This window comes from Telmatherina bonti (genome assembly GCF_933228915.1).
Source record: "Telmatherina bonti genome assembly, chromosome: 15".
In the NCBI taxonomy this organism is placed as follows: Eukaryota; Metazoa; Chordata; class Actinopteri; order Atheriniformes; family Telmatherinidae; genus Telmatherina; species Telmatherina bonti.
This window is the reverse complement of record NC_136613.1, coordinates 31,585,004-31,600,284: the sequence shown is the minus strand read 5'-3', so window position 1 is coordinate 31,600,284 and position 15,281 is coordinate 31,585,004. Positions and strand designations below refer to the sequence as shown.

The following is a 15,281-nucleotide window of genomic DNA, read 5'->3' as shown; positions in this document are numbered from 1 at the left end:
TGACCAAACCTGACCCCAGCCGAGGATCGAACCAGCAACCTTCTATCTGTGAGACCACAGTGCTAAAGGATCAAAGGATGATGTAAAACTTAAATAAAAAGCACAACATCTGCAATGTCATTTCCAATAAAAAAAAACATTTAATAGGCAATATATTACCTCTGATTCTACAGTTCATCAAGTGTAGCTGTAACTTGAAAACACTGACATATTTTTTCCCACCCCCACCTAAAATATTCAGAATATTTTCTAGTTTTTGTGACAAAATATATTATTTAACACAGTGTAATGAATTCTGTCCTGTTATGACAGACTGAGGCACAAAGAGGCTGGAAGACTATTATATATGTGTTATCTTGAAGCTCAGTTCCAGCTTGGCCTGGAGGAGATGAAGGTGGTTTCCGAGCCTCTCCTAAGGCCATAAATCAGGTCTGCATGGCTGGAACAGTCAGCCAAGTCTGGGCTTCACGACTTATTTTGAGATGTATTACTGCAGATTAAAGGCTTGTTGGGGAGTAAAACAGATGCAAACTGCAGCTCTGCAAGGCTCTGAGGGGACAGCTTGTGTGTTGACGTCATTCCCACTATTGTTAGTCTTATTGCGTTACTAAAATGACGTCATACTTGCAGAAAAAAAGAAGGTGTCAAGATATTCAATATCAGTCCTTAATATGTTCATTAAAAGTTTCGGAACGTGTTGTATTAGTAAATTTCAGGAGAATCTGATGTTCATAGTTCCTGCTTAATGACTTTGTCAGTAAACGGAAGTACACACCCACACGCGCGCGCACAAACTTCAGCCCTACAAATGTGAAGTTCTCCTCCAAACTTTACACTCATCAGGAATCAGCTCGTGTGATCACCATGGCTCTGACCCAGTGCTGGATTCTGTGCGCCGTCTCACTCGCCTGTCTCGCTCGCTTCGGGTCTGGCACGAGACACAGAGGTAAGAAGACTGAGCAGGAACAGAAACTAAAAACAGGGGATTGTTCTAAGTGGGTTCCCTGCGGTTGTGTCTCTGGTGAGGCGTTGTACAGCCACGGGAAGTTTTATTTCCCCCTTGAAACTTGTGCGTAAAATATATATATACACACACACACACACAACCGTGGGGTCAAAATGTAACCTGCAGTTTTTAATTCTTAAAACCTTTTTAAGCATTTTGACTGTCGAAATAAATCTTGAAATAGTCTTAAGTTTAGTTGTTCCCTCTTCCTGCAAAAGAGCCTTGAAATTATAGTTATTGTTAAGGCTATATTTATATATATATATATATATATATATATATATATATATATATATATATATATATATATAACACTTCATTTATGTAAACAGTAACAGTTTAATCATCTGAACCTCCTGGCACAAAAAAGACAAATACGCTATGTGCTTAAATATTCCGAAGCAAAAACTGAACAGGCAGATGTTAGCAACGCAAACATTTCCAACAGCAATTAAACTTTTCATTCATCAGAAATGGAAAAACCCAAACACAGTTTGGGGATTTGTGTACTGGCCTTGGTTTTGTTCGTAGAGGACCATTAGCTCGTACTGTTTGCATATCAGTTCTGTTCCCTCTTGAGAGGCAAAGCAATGCCTGTCTGGAGCATAGCATCAGCATCATCGGGGCGCTTCCTGCTTGCTTCGCTAATCGTCTTGTGGATAAACACTGTGTCTCATTAATTTGTAGAGAAATTTAATTAGATGCTCACTTGCTGTTTGAAGTGGTCCTTTTATTAGTCAGCCTCAGGCCAGAGACGGAGGAGAAACAGTCAGGCATGTGCCATCTTCATTTTAATTATCATTCGCAGGAAGGAGTAGACTTTAGACAAGTGCTTGCTGAATACTTTTACTAATCCACCAATATAGAGTCAAAAGTCATGGATATGAGGAGGTGTAGCCGGAAGACTTTCTTCTTTTATTCTTTTTTAACATCTATTGTACCTAAATCACCTTTTCCCTTACCACGGTTTGAAAACAATATGTTTTGGTTTTTCTTTGTTTTTTCCGATTGCTATTATCATCATCATCGTCATCATCATCTTAGCACTAAAACTGCTGTCCTAATGACCTCTTTCTCTCCTCTGACGCTGGCTTTCTTTCTGTTCTCAACCTTCTGGATCTCTCTGCCGCCTTTAATGCCATCAATCATTGCGTCCTACTCTCCCGACTACAATCCCTTCTCCACATCGCTGATAATGCCCCCACCTGGCTGACTTCATATCTTGTGGACCTAAAACAGTTCATTTCCATTAACAATTGCTTTTCTGTTTTCACCTAAAGCAACTTTGACCAACTAGTCTTGGCTTACTGTCAGTTTCAGAATCGATTTTCAGACACTTTTAGCGGTTTTTATTGCCCTTAATGCCCTTGGTCCTGAATATTTAATCTGCAGTTTTGTTTTAAGAGTTTGTTGGAAGAGAGAGCTTTTAGACGTCTGATTGAACAAAAGTGAATTCTTTTCTTTTTTTTTTTTTTTTAATTCTTTGGTTTTAGGGTTAGGAAAGTTGTTCTTCAATATGATCACCCTCTTAAATCAGAATGGGATCTTTGAAGGATTTCCAGTCATTGATCCTAGCAGACATGAATCTGAAGGTAGACTGAGTGTTGCAAATTCCCTCATTGTTTGTGCGGTTCCGCTACTTTATTTTAATCAGGCACATATACAGGCAGCTTGGGGTCCTAAAGTTCGGGTTTATTTTTAGTCGGGCATATCTACGGGCAGCCTGGGGTCCTAACGTTCCGGTAAAAACGTTTGTAAATACGTTCGGGTTTGAGTAAGCCTTTGGTGAATAAGGATGCGTTCATGATTATAGTAAGTGCTGAAGGGCTCGACTAAGTGATTCTTGTTGTAAAACGCAGTTAAATCTGTAACCAAGTTTTGCCGCCAATAAGCCGATGGTTGAAAGTAGAACACTATGCTAGCGAAGCTAATGCTAACAGCTGCTATGTGTGGTTGTTCACTGATGTTCAGATATGCTATGCTAATTAAGCTAAATTAATGGTATAGACAGATTAATATTAATCTATGAAAGCAAGTTGTGTGCACATAGAAGTGAGACATTCTGTTATTGTTTATTACTCACAGAAACCATCATCATTATCATCACCGCTACTCAGCAGTTACCCACCGGACGCTATCATCCTCTCATATTCCATCACCCTTGCTCTGTACCATTCCAAATCGACCTGTAACCAATGTTCCTGGTTTGCTGTTGAAGACTTGGGAATAATACAAGGATTAAACTGCTCCATGTGTCCGTCTGCTCTCTGACCGGACTGAAAAGCACCGAGTGCTATCATACAGAACCCAACATTTCCCTATACTGAGACTTGTGGGACTCCTCATCAGCACTAATGGGAGCCTTGCACCAGTCTATTGTAATGATGAGGGAGCTGAGCTAAAAGGCAAACTTTGTATTTACTGGTCCATCTCTTTTTCAACTCTTATCTCTGAGCATGAGATTTTAGTTGTGAATTTCTCTCTCTGGCAGAGTTCAGCCTTTGGGATACAGTAAGGAGCCTCAGCATCTGGAACCTTGAGTAAAGTCGCTGCTCTTCGGCATCTGAAAAAGGTTTGCTGGGTCAAGACCCCAGGACAGGGAGAGGCATCTCTGCTTATCAGGGGGCAGCTGTCCAGCAGGTTTTAGATGTTTCCCTGCTCCAACACACTGATTGAACTTAAATCAATGCTACCGCTGCACAATAACAGAAAAGCATGGAAACAGGCAGGGTTTGAACATTAGCCTTTCTGTGTAGAGTTTGCATGTTATCTTCATGTTTGCGTGGGTTCTCTCCGGGTACTCTGGCTTCCTCCCACCATCCAAAGACATGCATGTTAGGTTAAATGGTTTCTCCAAATTGTCCCTAAGAGTGAGTGTGAGCATGAATGGTTGTTAGTCTCTCTGTGTGGCCCTGTGATGGTCTGGTAACTTGTCCAGGGTGTACCTGCCTCTCACTCAGCGGTTGCTGCGATAGTCTCCAGCTTCCCGTCACCCTGAATTGGACTAAGTGGCTAAGAAAATGGATGGATGGATATCTGCAATATTGTCATTCTAAGAGCACATTCACACCAGCCTTTTTTATTTGAAAACTAGTCCATTGCTCAGAAAAGTCTACTTTGTTTTGGGTGTTGTAAATGTGCTTGAGCAAGTTTTGATTGGGATTAAAGAAGCGGCCTCGGCCAGTTTCAAATGTACCAAATATAGCAAGCAGATTACAAAACAAAATGGGTAAACACAACCAAAACGCATACGCACATGGGGCGATAGGCGGTTCTGGATGGGAGAAATAGCTCACAGTCAGATTTGGAAGAGTTTGGTAAAAGTTGTGATAGAAATCTGATCAATCAGACCATCAAGATCTGATGCAGATCCATATTTTCCTGTCTCTGGCGGAGAATGAAAAACATCTATTAAAGGTCCGACTAATTTAAGAAGTGCCGTTTGAAAGCAAAATAATGTTGCATCCTTGAACTGAACCGAGTCTCCAATCGGATCAAGTCTAGCAGACTGTTATGATGGGGATGCACCGTACTTTGGTCCAACCCAGCATCCCTTTAAGGCAGAAGCTGGAAATCTCTTGCTATTATTGCAGTTTGTATAATTTATCTCATGTTTGCCTTTTCTGTCTTTGCCTCTCACCACCTAAAGTGCAATGAAACTGCAAACGTGCACTATTCACCTGCATCCTGATGCCCCGCAGCTGAGTGAGAATCATAAATTCATTCTGACACTTCCATTTGTAATTTAACTGAGTTGGAACAAATTGTGATTGTGTTTGACTTTACCAACTTCAGAATAGCACGTAGTTCAGATGCGTCCACCAATTTATCTCCAGCAAAATGTAAACTCGATGACACTGTGGTGCTTAAGAAGACTGTGGAAATACAAGCGTGAATACAGACAAGACACTGCATTTCCACACTTGATCTATGGTTTGTAGAGTACAGATACCACAGAGAATGTAGTCCTGGGCATCAGACATTTTAATCGCTGTCACCCTGCCTACAGATAAAATAAATGCATTGCAGTGTGGTGAGTAGTGTCCTGTGGGAGGAAACACCTGTCCACTTGAGTTTGATACAGCTGAGAGATGACAAATGCAGTGAGGGGCGTCAGGTGCAGGTTAATCTGTGAGTTGTGTACTGTCGCTTGTAGAAATTGGAAAACAAGATTAACTCCACATTTAGAAAGGGCACTCTTCTCTTTCATTTTACCACCAACTTGACAATATTTGGTTTGATTATTTTTGCACTGTTAGGGCTGGTAGTGTCACAGTTCGGCTTGGAGACTTAGCTCATATCTAAACTTGACAGTGGAGTAATCTTTCTGTCAGGAGAAAATGAAACAACTTACAAGCACTTCTCTTGCTCTGATACCAAGCACCAAATGGGTAAAACTATTTATTTCTGCAGAACAAATAGTTTTTCTCCTGTGAGAAGGGATGTGATAGAAAGCACATTATTTTCTATATCAGCCTAGCTAACTAGCTTAAAAACTAAGCTTGTTATGTAGTTTATGTAATAGTTGCTCCTTTGTTTTCAAAATTCTGGGATTTACGGGGCTGAGACATGTAAAGCTGTCCCAACACACACTGTTAACCACCTGTTTAAATGGTTGTAGATGTAGCCCTGACTGTGCTGGAGCAAATCCTGACAACGAGACTTCTTACATGTTTTCAGAGTGGAACGAAGAACACAAAGTCATAATGCATCATGTAGGACACTAACACAAAATATGCTTTTTTTTTAAATTACCAGAAGCGGTCATTCTTATTGTTTTATCTTTTTTGCTTGGCTGACAACCTTTTAGAGGTGAAGTGCCTTCTTTTTTATTTTTCATGTTTCTTACAGCTTTTCAGGCTTGTAAATGTGTTTTCATGAGGCTTTTGTAAATTTTAACCCATTCGGTTTGAAATATTCTTGATTTTACATTTTAGAGCAGTTGTTTCCATGGAAACTAATCATAGACTGTATATGAAAGACGGACGGAGCCTCTGTGAAGCCTATGCAAAAGTGCAAAAAATTGCAGTTCCCCCCTTATCCACTAGGAGCTCCAAAACAGAGCAAATTTCCATAGCGTCCCGCGTTAAAAAGGCCAACTTCATGGCAGAAATGAACTTGTTCACAGCCTGGTACAAAAGCCATTTTAGGTTTGAAAGGTCAGGTTTACTTTAATAACTGTGGGGGAAGTGAATTATTTTCTCACTCCCCCATTTAAAACTGATTTAATCTCGAAATTCAACATATTTAGGGGCGAGTCCTTTTGATTGACAGGTACCCATTCTCCTGCTTCAAGAGGGAGGAATGTAGAACAACCACTGTTTTAGCCGCTTAGCAGGGTGTCAGCTTTAGTTTGCTTACCTCCGTTAGTTGGTTAGCTCCTGTTAGCTCCGGGTTTGCTCGGTTAGCTCTTAGCTACAGGCATGTCAGAGATTGCTACATGTCAATAATCCACAACACGCTCTCAGCTCCACCTCTTTGCCAATTTTTGTATTTTCTGGGATAGACGACACTCGTGACGTTGCCAAGATGGCAGTGGTAGGAATCGCCCACCGAGCTTCAATTCAGCTCTTCAGAAACCAAAGAGTGACATCACAGAGCCTCCGTCCATATTTTTACAGTCTATGGAACTAATGTTTTCCAATCTGGAGTGTACATTTGCTAACATTTAAGTAGAATGGTCCTGTCTGACATGTTTACATCACAGAATTTCTCACAGATGAAGCGGTCTACAAACTGATCGTCACAGTTGTGGATTTTGAAGGACTTTTAAGCGGCAGCTTGATACTTATGCGCTCTTACTGCAAACAACAAAGAGGGAAATGTGGAGAGACATAGTTTGAATTAAAAACAAACTTTCTGCTGCTGTCCTGTGGATTTGTATGTTTGCATCTTCTTAAGTTAGGAAACATCACTTGTTTTATATATTTAAAGTTTGGATTAAAAACATCCATCTTGGGTTGATGTTTGAATGCCAGAGATGAGCAAATGTTCCAGCTTTACCAGAACTTATAAAATGTGTAATGGTAAATTTTTACTAAGTTTCAGCAGGGAACCTAACATCATATTACATGTTATTAGTTTGTGCCTTTGTATTTTAGCATCATATTACAGAGTGTACTGTGAGAGAAAACATCCCGTTGGAGCAGCAAAGTAAAACTAAAATATATTATATAACTATATAACTAATATATGTATTATATATGAAAGTTTTTTTTTTTTATTGTAAAAACTGTTTAAAAACGGAAATGGTTTAGTTAAAAATCCTTACAGATGTACACTGTGACTCATTCCGGCCTTTTTCCTTTTAGCTGTGGTTCATTTTGCTTTCCGCTTGAACTGATCTAATAATCTTGAGCTGTTCAAAAATTCTGATGTTAACATGAAGGACGGCGGTACAATTTAAGGCCAAACGGAGTTTGTTCTCCAAATTCAATCCTTTCAGACAGGTCTGAATGGAGTGGGCAATGCATCTTCATGCTGTGATACTTAATGCTGACTGACCTGATAGGGATGCTGTCATCAAAGGTCAGATCCATCAAATAAAATGTACTGCTTTCTCCGGTCTAACTCTGACAAAATGAACCACTGCAGCTGTGGTGGTATGTTAAAAATAGGATCACGTGGCCAGCAGTTGGAGTGACACGTTTATTTTCTGAATTTTTAGGATGTATCTTTAACATTCCAGGAACATTACCTGTCTAAATGTCCTTTCATGTGGATTGGATGTTGACATTGTCTGTAGGGCTCTACATTAATGCTGCCTCTGAAGCTTACAGGAAACTTTTATCTCTCAAAGACTGACACATAACTGGTGTTTTGTGGAGGCGAGGGGAGAATGACACAAACAGGAACACTAATTATTATTCTACATACTATTCTACAGTTCACATGCCCTCATGACTCATATTCATCTGTTTAAAAGTTAGCTGGGCTTTCTTGGCCCCAAATGTTTATGCAGCTTGGCGTCTGTGGATGGATAAGGCTTTGGAACAGCTTCCTGCATGACTCATTTTGACGACAGATGTGAACCTTATTAAAGAAGAAGATATTGGGGAAGTCATTGTCCTACAGGATGCAGAACTTGTTAGAGATAAATGTCTGTTGTTGGAAATGTGGCTGTGATATTGCATTATTTTCTGTTGACAGGAATCTGCAGAGTATTAAAATAATCCCAGTTTTCACTCAGAACTGGAGATGGTTTGGAGAAATGGCTTCACAGTTGATGTTCAGTCATGCACGCTCAATCGCTTGCTGTAAATGATCTGCAGGATTACCTGCATTGTTAGCATGATGTCCCACCCTCATTTGACAGACATTTCACTAATCTGGCAGACTAATCTCCAGATGCTCTCTAAGAAATGTTTCATTTCTAATGAGCAGCTAAACTGGAGCATGAGTTTCTTGGCTACACTGCATGAGTGCAAACTGCTTTCTTCTTTAAAGGAAAGGAATTAAAAACAAAATAATTAAAAATGACCTTTCTTAAAGGTGGGTGTGATGACTGATTGTCCTTAACCATAACAGCTAATGTCAGCAGAGTGAACAAAAGTTGCATTGCATAAAAGAAAGGGGATGAAGTAAGTCTGAACTTGTCGAAAAGAAATCACACTGTGTACATGCTGAACCAGTTCAGACATGGCAGACGTGGAGGAGAGTAGATGGAAAAAGGTTATCTGTACACTCTAAAACAAAGGAACTAAATGAAGTATGTAGAGATAGAAATCAGCTACGCAGCTCTGTTTTCTTTCAGCCGTTCAACCTCAACTTGCACTGATATGAGAGCCGTGTCGGGTTCTAGCTAATCCATCAAAACATGAAAACATGCCCCACAACACTGGTCCAAATTTATATCTGGTGCATCTCTGTTGTAGGAAAAAAACAAAACACCTGCCATCAATTTTCTTGTTTACCTCTGCTAGCGACAAAGCTTTGAGCTCTGAATGAGTGGAAAAAAAATTCCACATGAGGTTTATCTCTTTGGATGAAATATTGCAACAAGAATTGCATGGATACAGATTGGATTTTGGACAGACATTTGTGCACCTCAGTGAATAAACTGTAATAAAATGTCTCTCAAAATGTCTGTAGCAATGATTAGGTGAGAGATATATGTCTGGAGAGCAAATGTTTTGCAGAAAGTTATTTATATGAATGTAACATAATTAGCATAAATCAGTTAAGCTCTTAAGAGAATAAAATGTTGTCTTCTTTTGCATTTGTCGGTTTGCATTCAGAAAAATGACCCTAAAGCTCAGCAAAGCTGAGAGTTACAACAGACTATATTAACACCAGACTACCAATATTATTAGAGGATAAACCGTCTATCCATCTATTTTATTTTGGGATTGATCTAAATTTTCTTTTTTTTTAAGTTAATACAGACAAAAATCTTATTAAAATGAATATTGATCATGTTTGTTTATATAGTTAATTTCTAGAAAGTGAAAGTAACCTTTCTAAAGGCACAAAAAATCCTGTGTTTATTTAGTACTTTCAATGAAGTCATACATTGATTTATTCTAAACTAAAACTAGTGAGCCTTTTAACAAAGGCTAGAAATCAAACTAACTTTGATGAACTTGCATATACAGAAAGTTTTTAATCTTACAACTGTTTTTCCTGAGAAAGTTACCGTCTCTCCATTTTGTGCTGGAATATGAAAATATAATGGTACCGCTAGCTTGCAGGCTATATAGCAGAAGCTGACAAACTTCAGCGTTGTTCAACAACACAACATGTAGCTTTGCTGAAGAACAAATAGAAACACATTTAGCAGTTCTAAAACATACAACATGTAAGCTGCATATCTTAGGAAATAAGTAAAAATAATAGTTATCGTTTTTGACGAAGCTATGAAGGTTTTGTCAGCCGTACAGATCTTTTGACATGTTAGCAGCATTTAGCTAATAAGGTTCTTGCATACATATAAATTTTTACAAATTTGGATGAATTTGAGGTAAATGGCAAATTAAAAACCTTTAAAAACTCACCAATGATCAGAATTCCTTCTAATGAACTATTTTGGCTCCAAGATTAGCTTTCTGCTCACGATTCTTCAAAACCTGCTAATGTTTTTTATTGAAGACAAAATGACTGCTAATGTTGACACAAAGTGGTCATAAAACAAAGGGAGACCACAGGCTGGGCTGAACTTTTAGTGCCCTTCATATGTAATCATTTGCCCTCAGTTGTGAGTGCAGCAGCAGGGGTAAGTCCCTGCAGAGTAAAACACACTTTCTAACTTTCTGCGTAACGCTCACTCTCACTGCCACCAGAAGAAGCATTTCCTTTTTTTTTTCTCATCTGTGTTGCTTGAATGATAACCTGCAATGCAGACCAAGACTGCGATATCAATCTCCTAATCAAGTGCATCTACAGCACAGTCAGCTGAGAATGACATTTGCACGGATTGGGTATGAGCCACTTTCTCTCGCATTCTGTCGGACCTATTGATTCAGCCCTGTAACCATGTCCATATCAAAGCAGAGGAAGTTGAGACCCAAACATTAAAGACTGCAGTTTGTAAAGTCCTTAAAGGTCATCCCATTGTTTGACAGATGACAGCTTCATTGATGGAGTATTGATGCAGTTTGGAAAACTGAGTTCTGGACTAAACAGCAAATTGGAAGCTACTTAATGGCTGCAAAGGGCAATCTTGCAGGTTGTTATTCTTTTTGATGTCATTAGTACTCTCAGCTGCTGTGCTGTTGGAATTGTTGGATTTCGTTTGTTGTCTTTTGCAAATAAAACAGAAGAAACAACTCTTTTGTACCACTGAGATGACGATACAATGCTTTTTAAAAAAGGTTTAGCTAAATTTGTTTAGCTCTGTACTGTGGGGTTTGCTGAATGGGTAATAAAATGGACCATTGAAGAGCAGATGGCCTTCAGGTGGGTAACAACATCCCATCTTAACATTTAAAATGGGAATACATAAGATCAGGCCATTTTTGGCCTGTAGAAATTTTAAAACCAAAGGGGCAAGGAGAAAAGCCAAGAGCTACTGCAATATGAAGATATGATATTAATCTACAGCTTGCAGACTGCGTACAGAACCACAATATGTGAACTAACACAACGTTTTGAAATAATTAGACAACAGTGAAGTATGAGTCCCACACAATCTCACTAAAAGTGACCAACCAGCAGTCTTGCACAATGCCATGACAAAAACTCACAAGACAAATGCGGCCTAGCCCAAGCATGCAGGTGTTGTGACCCTACTGATCCTAAATATAGCTGAGAATAATGACTACTGTCAAGCCCTTGTGACATCATATACTGCCTGGCCAAAAAATGAGAAAAAAAAATAGTCACAATCACCACACCACAACTTTGGTTGTATGCTAGCAAAAAGATTTTGAAATACTACTGAAGCTAACATATTTATATTAATAACACCACAAACACATAGGCAGTTGTTTGCTTTTAATGTTGTTTTTTGAATGTGTCATAAATTTTCCTTTATTCAAACATTTGCATTCACACAGAACTCAAAATCATTCCTTGCATTTCAATATTCTCTGTATCTCGTTGCAACAATCATAAATCAGACTGAGGAGACAATAGGTTGATATGTTTATAAACTATATAAAAAGTGAAACAATTAAACTATTAATGATTAATTAATATTCCACAAAATACACTAATACAAAAAAAAAACACAAATTACAGTTTGTTATTTTGTGTTTATACAATGTGTTAAGGATTCTTTCTACGTGTGCATTACGTGAAAAAAAAAAAAGTTGTATGCCACATTTGTGGGACTCAAATGCTTATTATCTTTCCTTTTTAGAAACTGTCTCTAACCTTAGGAATATGTAATCAGATTTACACATGCAGTTTACACATTACCACATTCCATCAGTGTGCCTCTAATCAGCAGCAACGCTGAAAAATGCAATGCATTGTTTATACAGTTGTTCAGATTTACTGATTATCTTCAGTCAGTTATGTTTCAACCTTTTCTCATTAAATTTTGTCATTGCTCTTTGTAATGTAAGCTTTTAGAGTTGAACATTTTCCTTTTACTGGTCTCAACACCATGGTTATTAAGGATCCTTTGGCTGTTATTGCAAGTGATGTGATAAATAATTCACTGACTCTTTTGTAACTGGGACTTCCTCAACATGGCAGATGGTGTTCCACTACTTTCTTTCCAAGAAGCCATGTGCAGCTTATGGCAAACTTGTGCTTACACCATTGTTTCCCATATGCTCCATATGGACTGAAAAATCATCATCCTGTGTCAATTTAAAGGGGCCAAACAAACCTTTTGCCCTCTACAAATGCATGCTTCATTTCTGCTTCAGGCATGAGCAGGGTTATGGATATTTGTCACCAATCTGAAGTTCGCCTAATCACACACCTTCCTATTATTGCTCCATCCAGGAAACATGTTTTTTCCAACTGATTAACCAAGAATACCCCAGACACAGCTTCTTAATTGGGATTGAGTGGCAAGGGTTGGTTTGCCAGGGCTTGTATTTTACAAATGTAAGAATGTGGATTTTGCAGAATTATTGAAGTGAGAAGGATTGATGCTTTCTTTTTATTATATTGTTATAAAAACCTGGTGGGAGACAGGTGGGGGCTCAACTTCGATATTGCAAGGTGAAGATAAAGCTGCCAAAGTCAGCTGGATTTATAAAATGAGCCTTCAACTTCACTACATATGAGTGGAGTTAAAGCATGAACACAGACTGAAAGTTTGTGTTTTATTTACTTTGTCCGACCAGCTTTCTGTTGGAAACGTAGTATAAAAAGCTCACTCTTGTGGGGTTCTGGGTAGAAAAGATAAGCTGAGATTGATAGTAAATCTAGTTTGGCACTGACAAATGGATCTGCAAATGCTATCTAGAGGTGCAACAATTAAGTCGCTTATTGTATCTCTCCTCCCCTACCACCTGCTATACCAACACACAGGCACTGATTAAAAATGCATGGGTCTCCCAAGCCTTTTAGATAATTAAGAAGGTTTCCCTGCAGCCTTACTAGTCAGGACCAAAACGCAGTCACAATCTGTTTTTAGTAACACTAGATAATGCACACAGAGAGATGCAAAGCTCTGTAAGCTCACTCTCCCAAAAGATAGCGCCATTTCTCATGTGACTTTGTTTTTCCACTTTCCACTCATTACAGAGGTTGTGTTTTGTACTGTGCTGAGTTATACAGGACCCAGAATGTTGCCAACCAAACATGAATAAATAAATGGATTAAACTACTGGCTTATCCCTCTGGCAAGCCCCCTAGTGTGTTTTGTGACCACACAAGTGGGCTTTCAAAGCTTTTATTGTTCATAGAAATGGCGACACATTTCTCCTAGAGGCATGAGCATGTCCATGTTTTGTGGAATTCCTTTGATCTGATGGCAAAAGTGCTGAGGAAGTTGCCAAAGACTTCCATTGATATTCCAACACGATGAGCTATTAGACAGAAAGTCCGGGTGTTTGGGGGATTATTGTGGGAAGAAAGGCATTTGAAATCTGCATGATCATTGTTTTTGTTTAGTTTGATTGTGTCATTTTCTGAGCTGCCCATATCCTTATTTGGCTGTTATTAGCTTCTTGAACAAGTTAGCTTTTCTTTTGAGTCCGTCTAATACATTGAAGGATTGTTAACATTCCAAGAACACCAAATGATTCTGAAACAAGTCAACACCATAATTACTGATAATGTTTACGTTTCGGAAACCTTTAAAAAAGATCACACTTGTTTGGGTCACATCTCTTTGCTGAATCAGCCAATATATCTAATAAATTTATATCCATTTGGACATCAATATTTTCCAGCCCAGAGGCATCAGAACAACTGCAGGAATGTACATCATGATTATCAAAGTGGAAAAATAAAATGGTGCCTCATTGAAGGAAGAGAGAAAAGAAGTAGAAACTGATAGCAAAAAGTAAGCCAAGAGTCAACATCAAACTGACTTTAATGGCTGGAGAGAGTTCAGAGAAGAGAGGGGAAACAAAACAGATGCTGAATTAGCCATTGTTGGGGGCCACTAAAGCATTGCTTTAAACCATGGATCTAAAACTGTGGTCCTGCTAAAAACAAACAAACAAACAAAAAACAATACCTTCAACTCATCATGTTTTCTGTCAAGGTTAACACGTTTGTCCTGAAACATCTGGGTGAATCTTCTCACTGTGTTATTCCTTTGATACAGTCACAGCCGCCTCCAGTGAGCAGCCAAACGGGATGACAAAACATTTTTTCAGCTTTTAGTACCCCCTCTTTATTCAGCTTGTGCAAACAAAAGGACATTTGCATTTTTGTATTCCCAGGGAGCTGTGGGTTGCTGTTTTCATGGATCATTATAGCAGAAAGACTGACTTGTGTTTTTTATTTTGTTTGAAGAACAAATTTGAATCCAGCAAAGGATTGATGATAATTGTCTTTGCAATTAATGCATTTATTTGTTTACTTATTTATCACACCCATTTCATGCAATTATCTCTGTAGATCATCTGAATTCTTGCATCATTTGTTATGTTTCTGGCTCTTTATCTGGATGTTGACAGCTGCATGTTATGCTTGTGGAATACACTGGACATAGCGGTGTTTAGGTAGGGAGCAGTGGGGCTGCTTAACACTGGTGATACGGACTGCCAGATATAACTGACACTTCTCTACGGGGAGATGTGTTGACAGAGGGTAAAATGGACAAATGAAGTTAAAATAATGTTTTGTAACAAAAGTGCAGTTTGGGGTCGAATTGCAACAGTCCACATGCAAGCAAATTGTATCAGGCCAAAATAAAATAAGAGTTGAATAGTGCTGAAAAACCTTTTTTTTTCTTTATTCATATAAATTTGCAGTCCACAACTCTGGTGCTGATGTTTAATTGCTACAAGATATTTACTGAGAAAATTGTAAACAAATGCTATAACAACTTATTTTACTAATACATAATGGGAAACATTTTAAACAATATTTTCAAATAAGTTGTTAAATGATACTCAGCAGTATCATTTAATAAATAATTGTATTTGTTCCTGGTTAGACCATTCTGTTGATAAGACAGGCTCTGAGACTTTCTTACCTGTATTATGTTTTATACATGCTGTATCGCTGCAGAAACAAACTTATATCTCATATACCTGTACAAGTACCTGGGCATACCACAGGCAAATGGCAACCACGAAAAAGCCACATGGAAAGCTGCCACAGCTAAATACCTGTAACGAGTGAGGCAAATACTGAGAAGTCAACTCAATGGCAAGAACAAGATCCGGGCAATTAACAGCTACGCCCTGCTAGTGATCCA

At 38.6% G+C, this 15,281-nt stretch overlaps 1 protein-coding gene across 4 annotated transcripts in view; it reads left to right on the top strand.

Moving 5' to 3' along the window:
- The first annotated feature begins 821 nt into the window (after positions 1-821).
- The window catches only part of tfpia (tissue factor pathway inhibitor a), a 49,955-nt gene continuing 35,495 nt past the window's right edge, over positions 822-15,281 (top strand). For all 4 annotated transcript variants that reach the window (XM_079253925.1, XM_079253923.1, XM_079253924.1 and 1 more), the window contains exon 1: positions 822-946. In XM_079253925.1, coding sequence (XP_079110051.1) covers positions 865-946 — 82 coding nt within the window. In that variant the 5' untranslated portion in view covers positions 822-864. The remainder of the gene's footprint in view (positions 947-15,281) is intronic.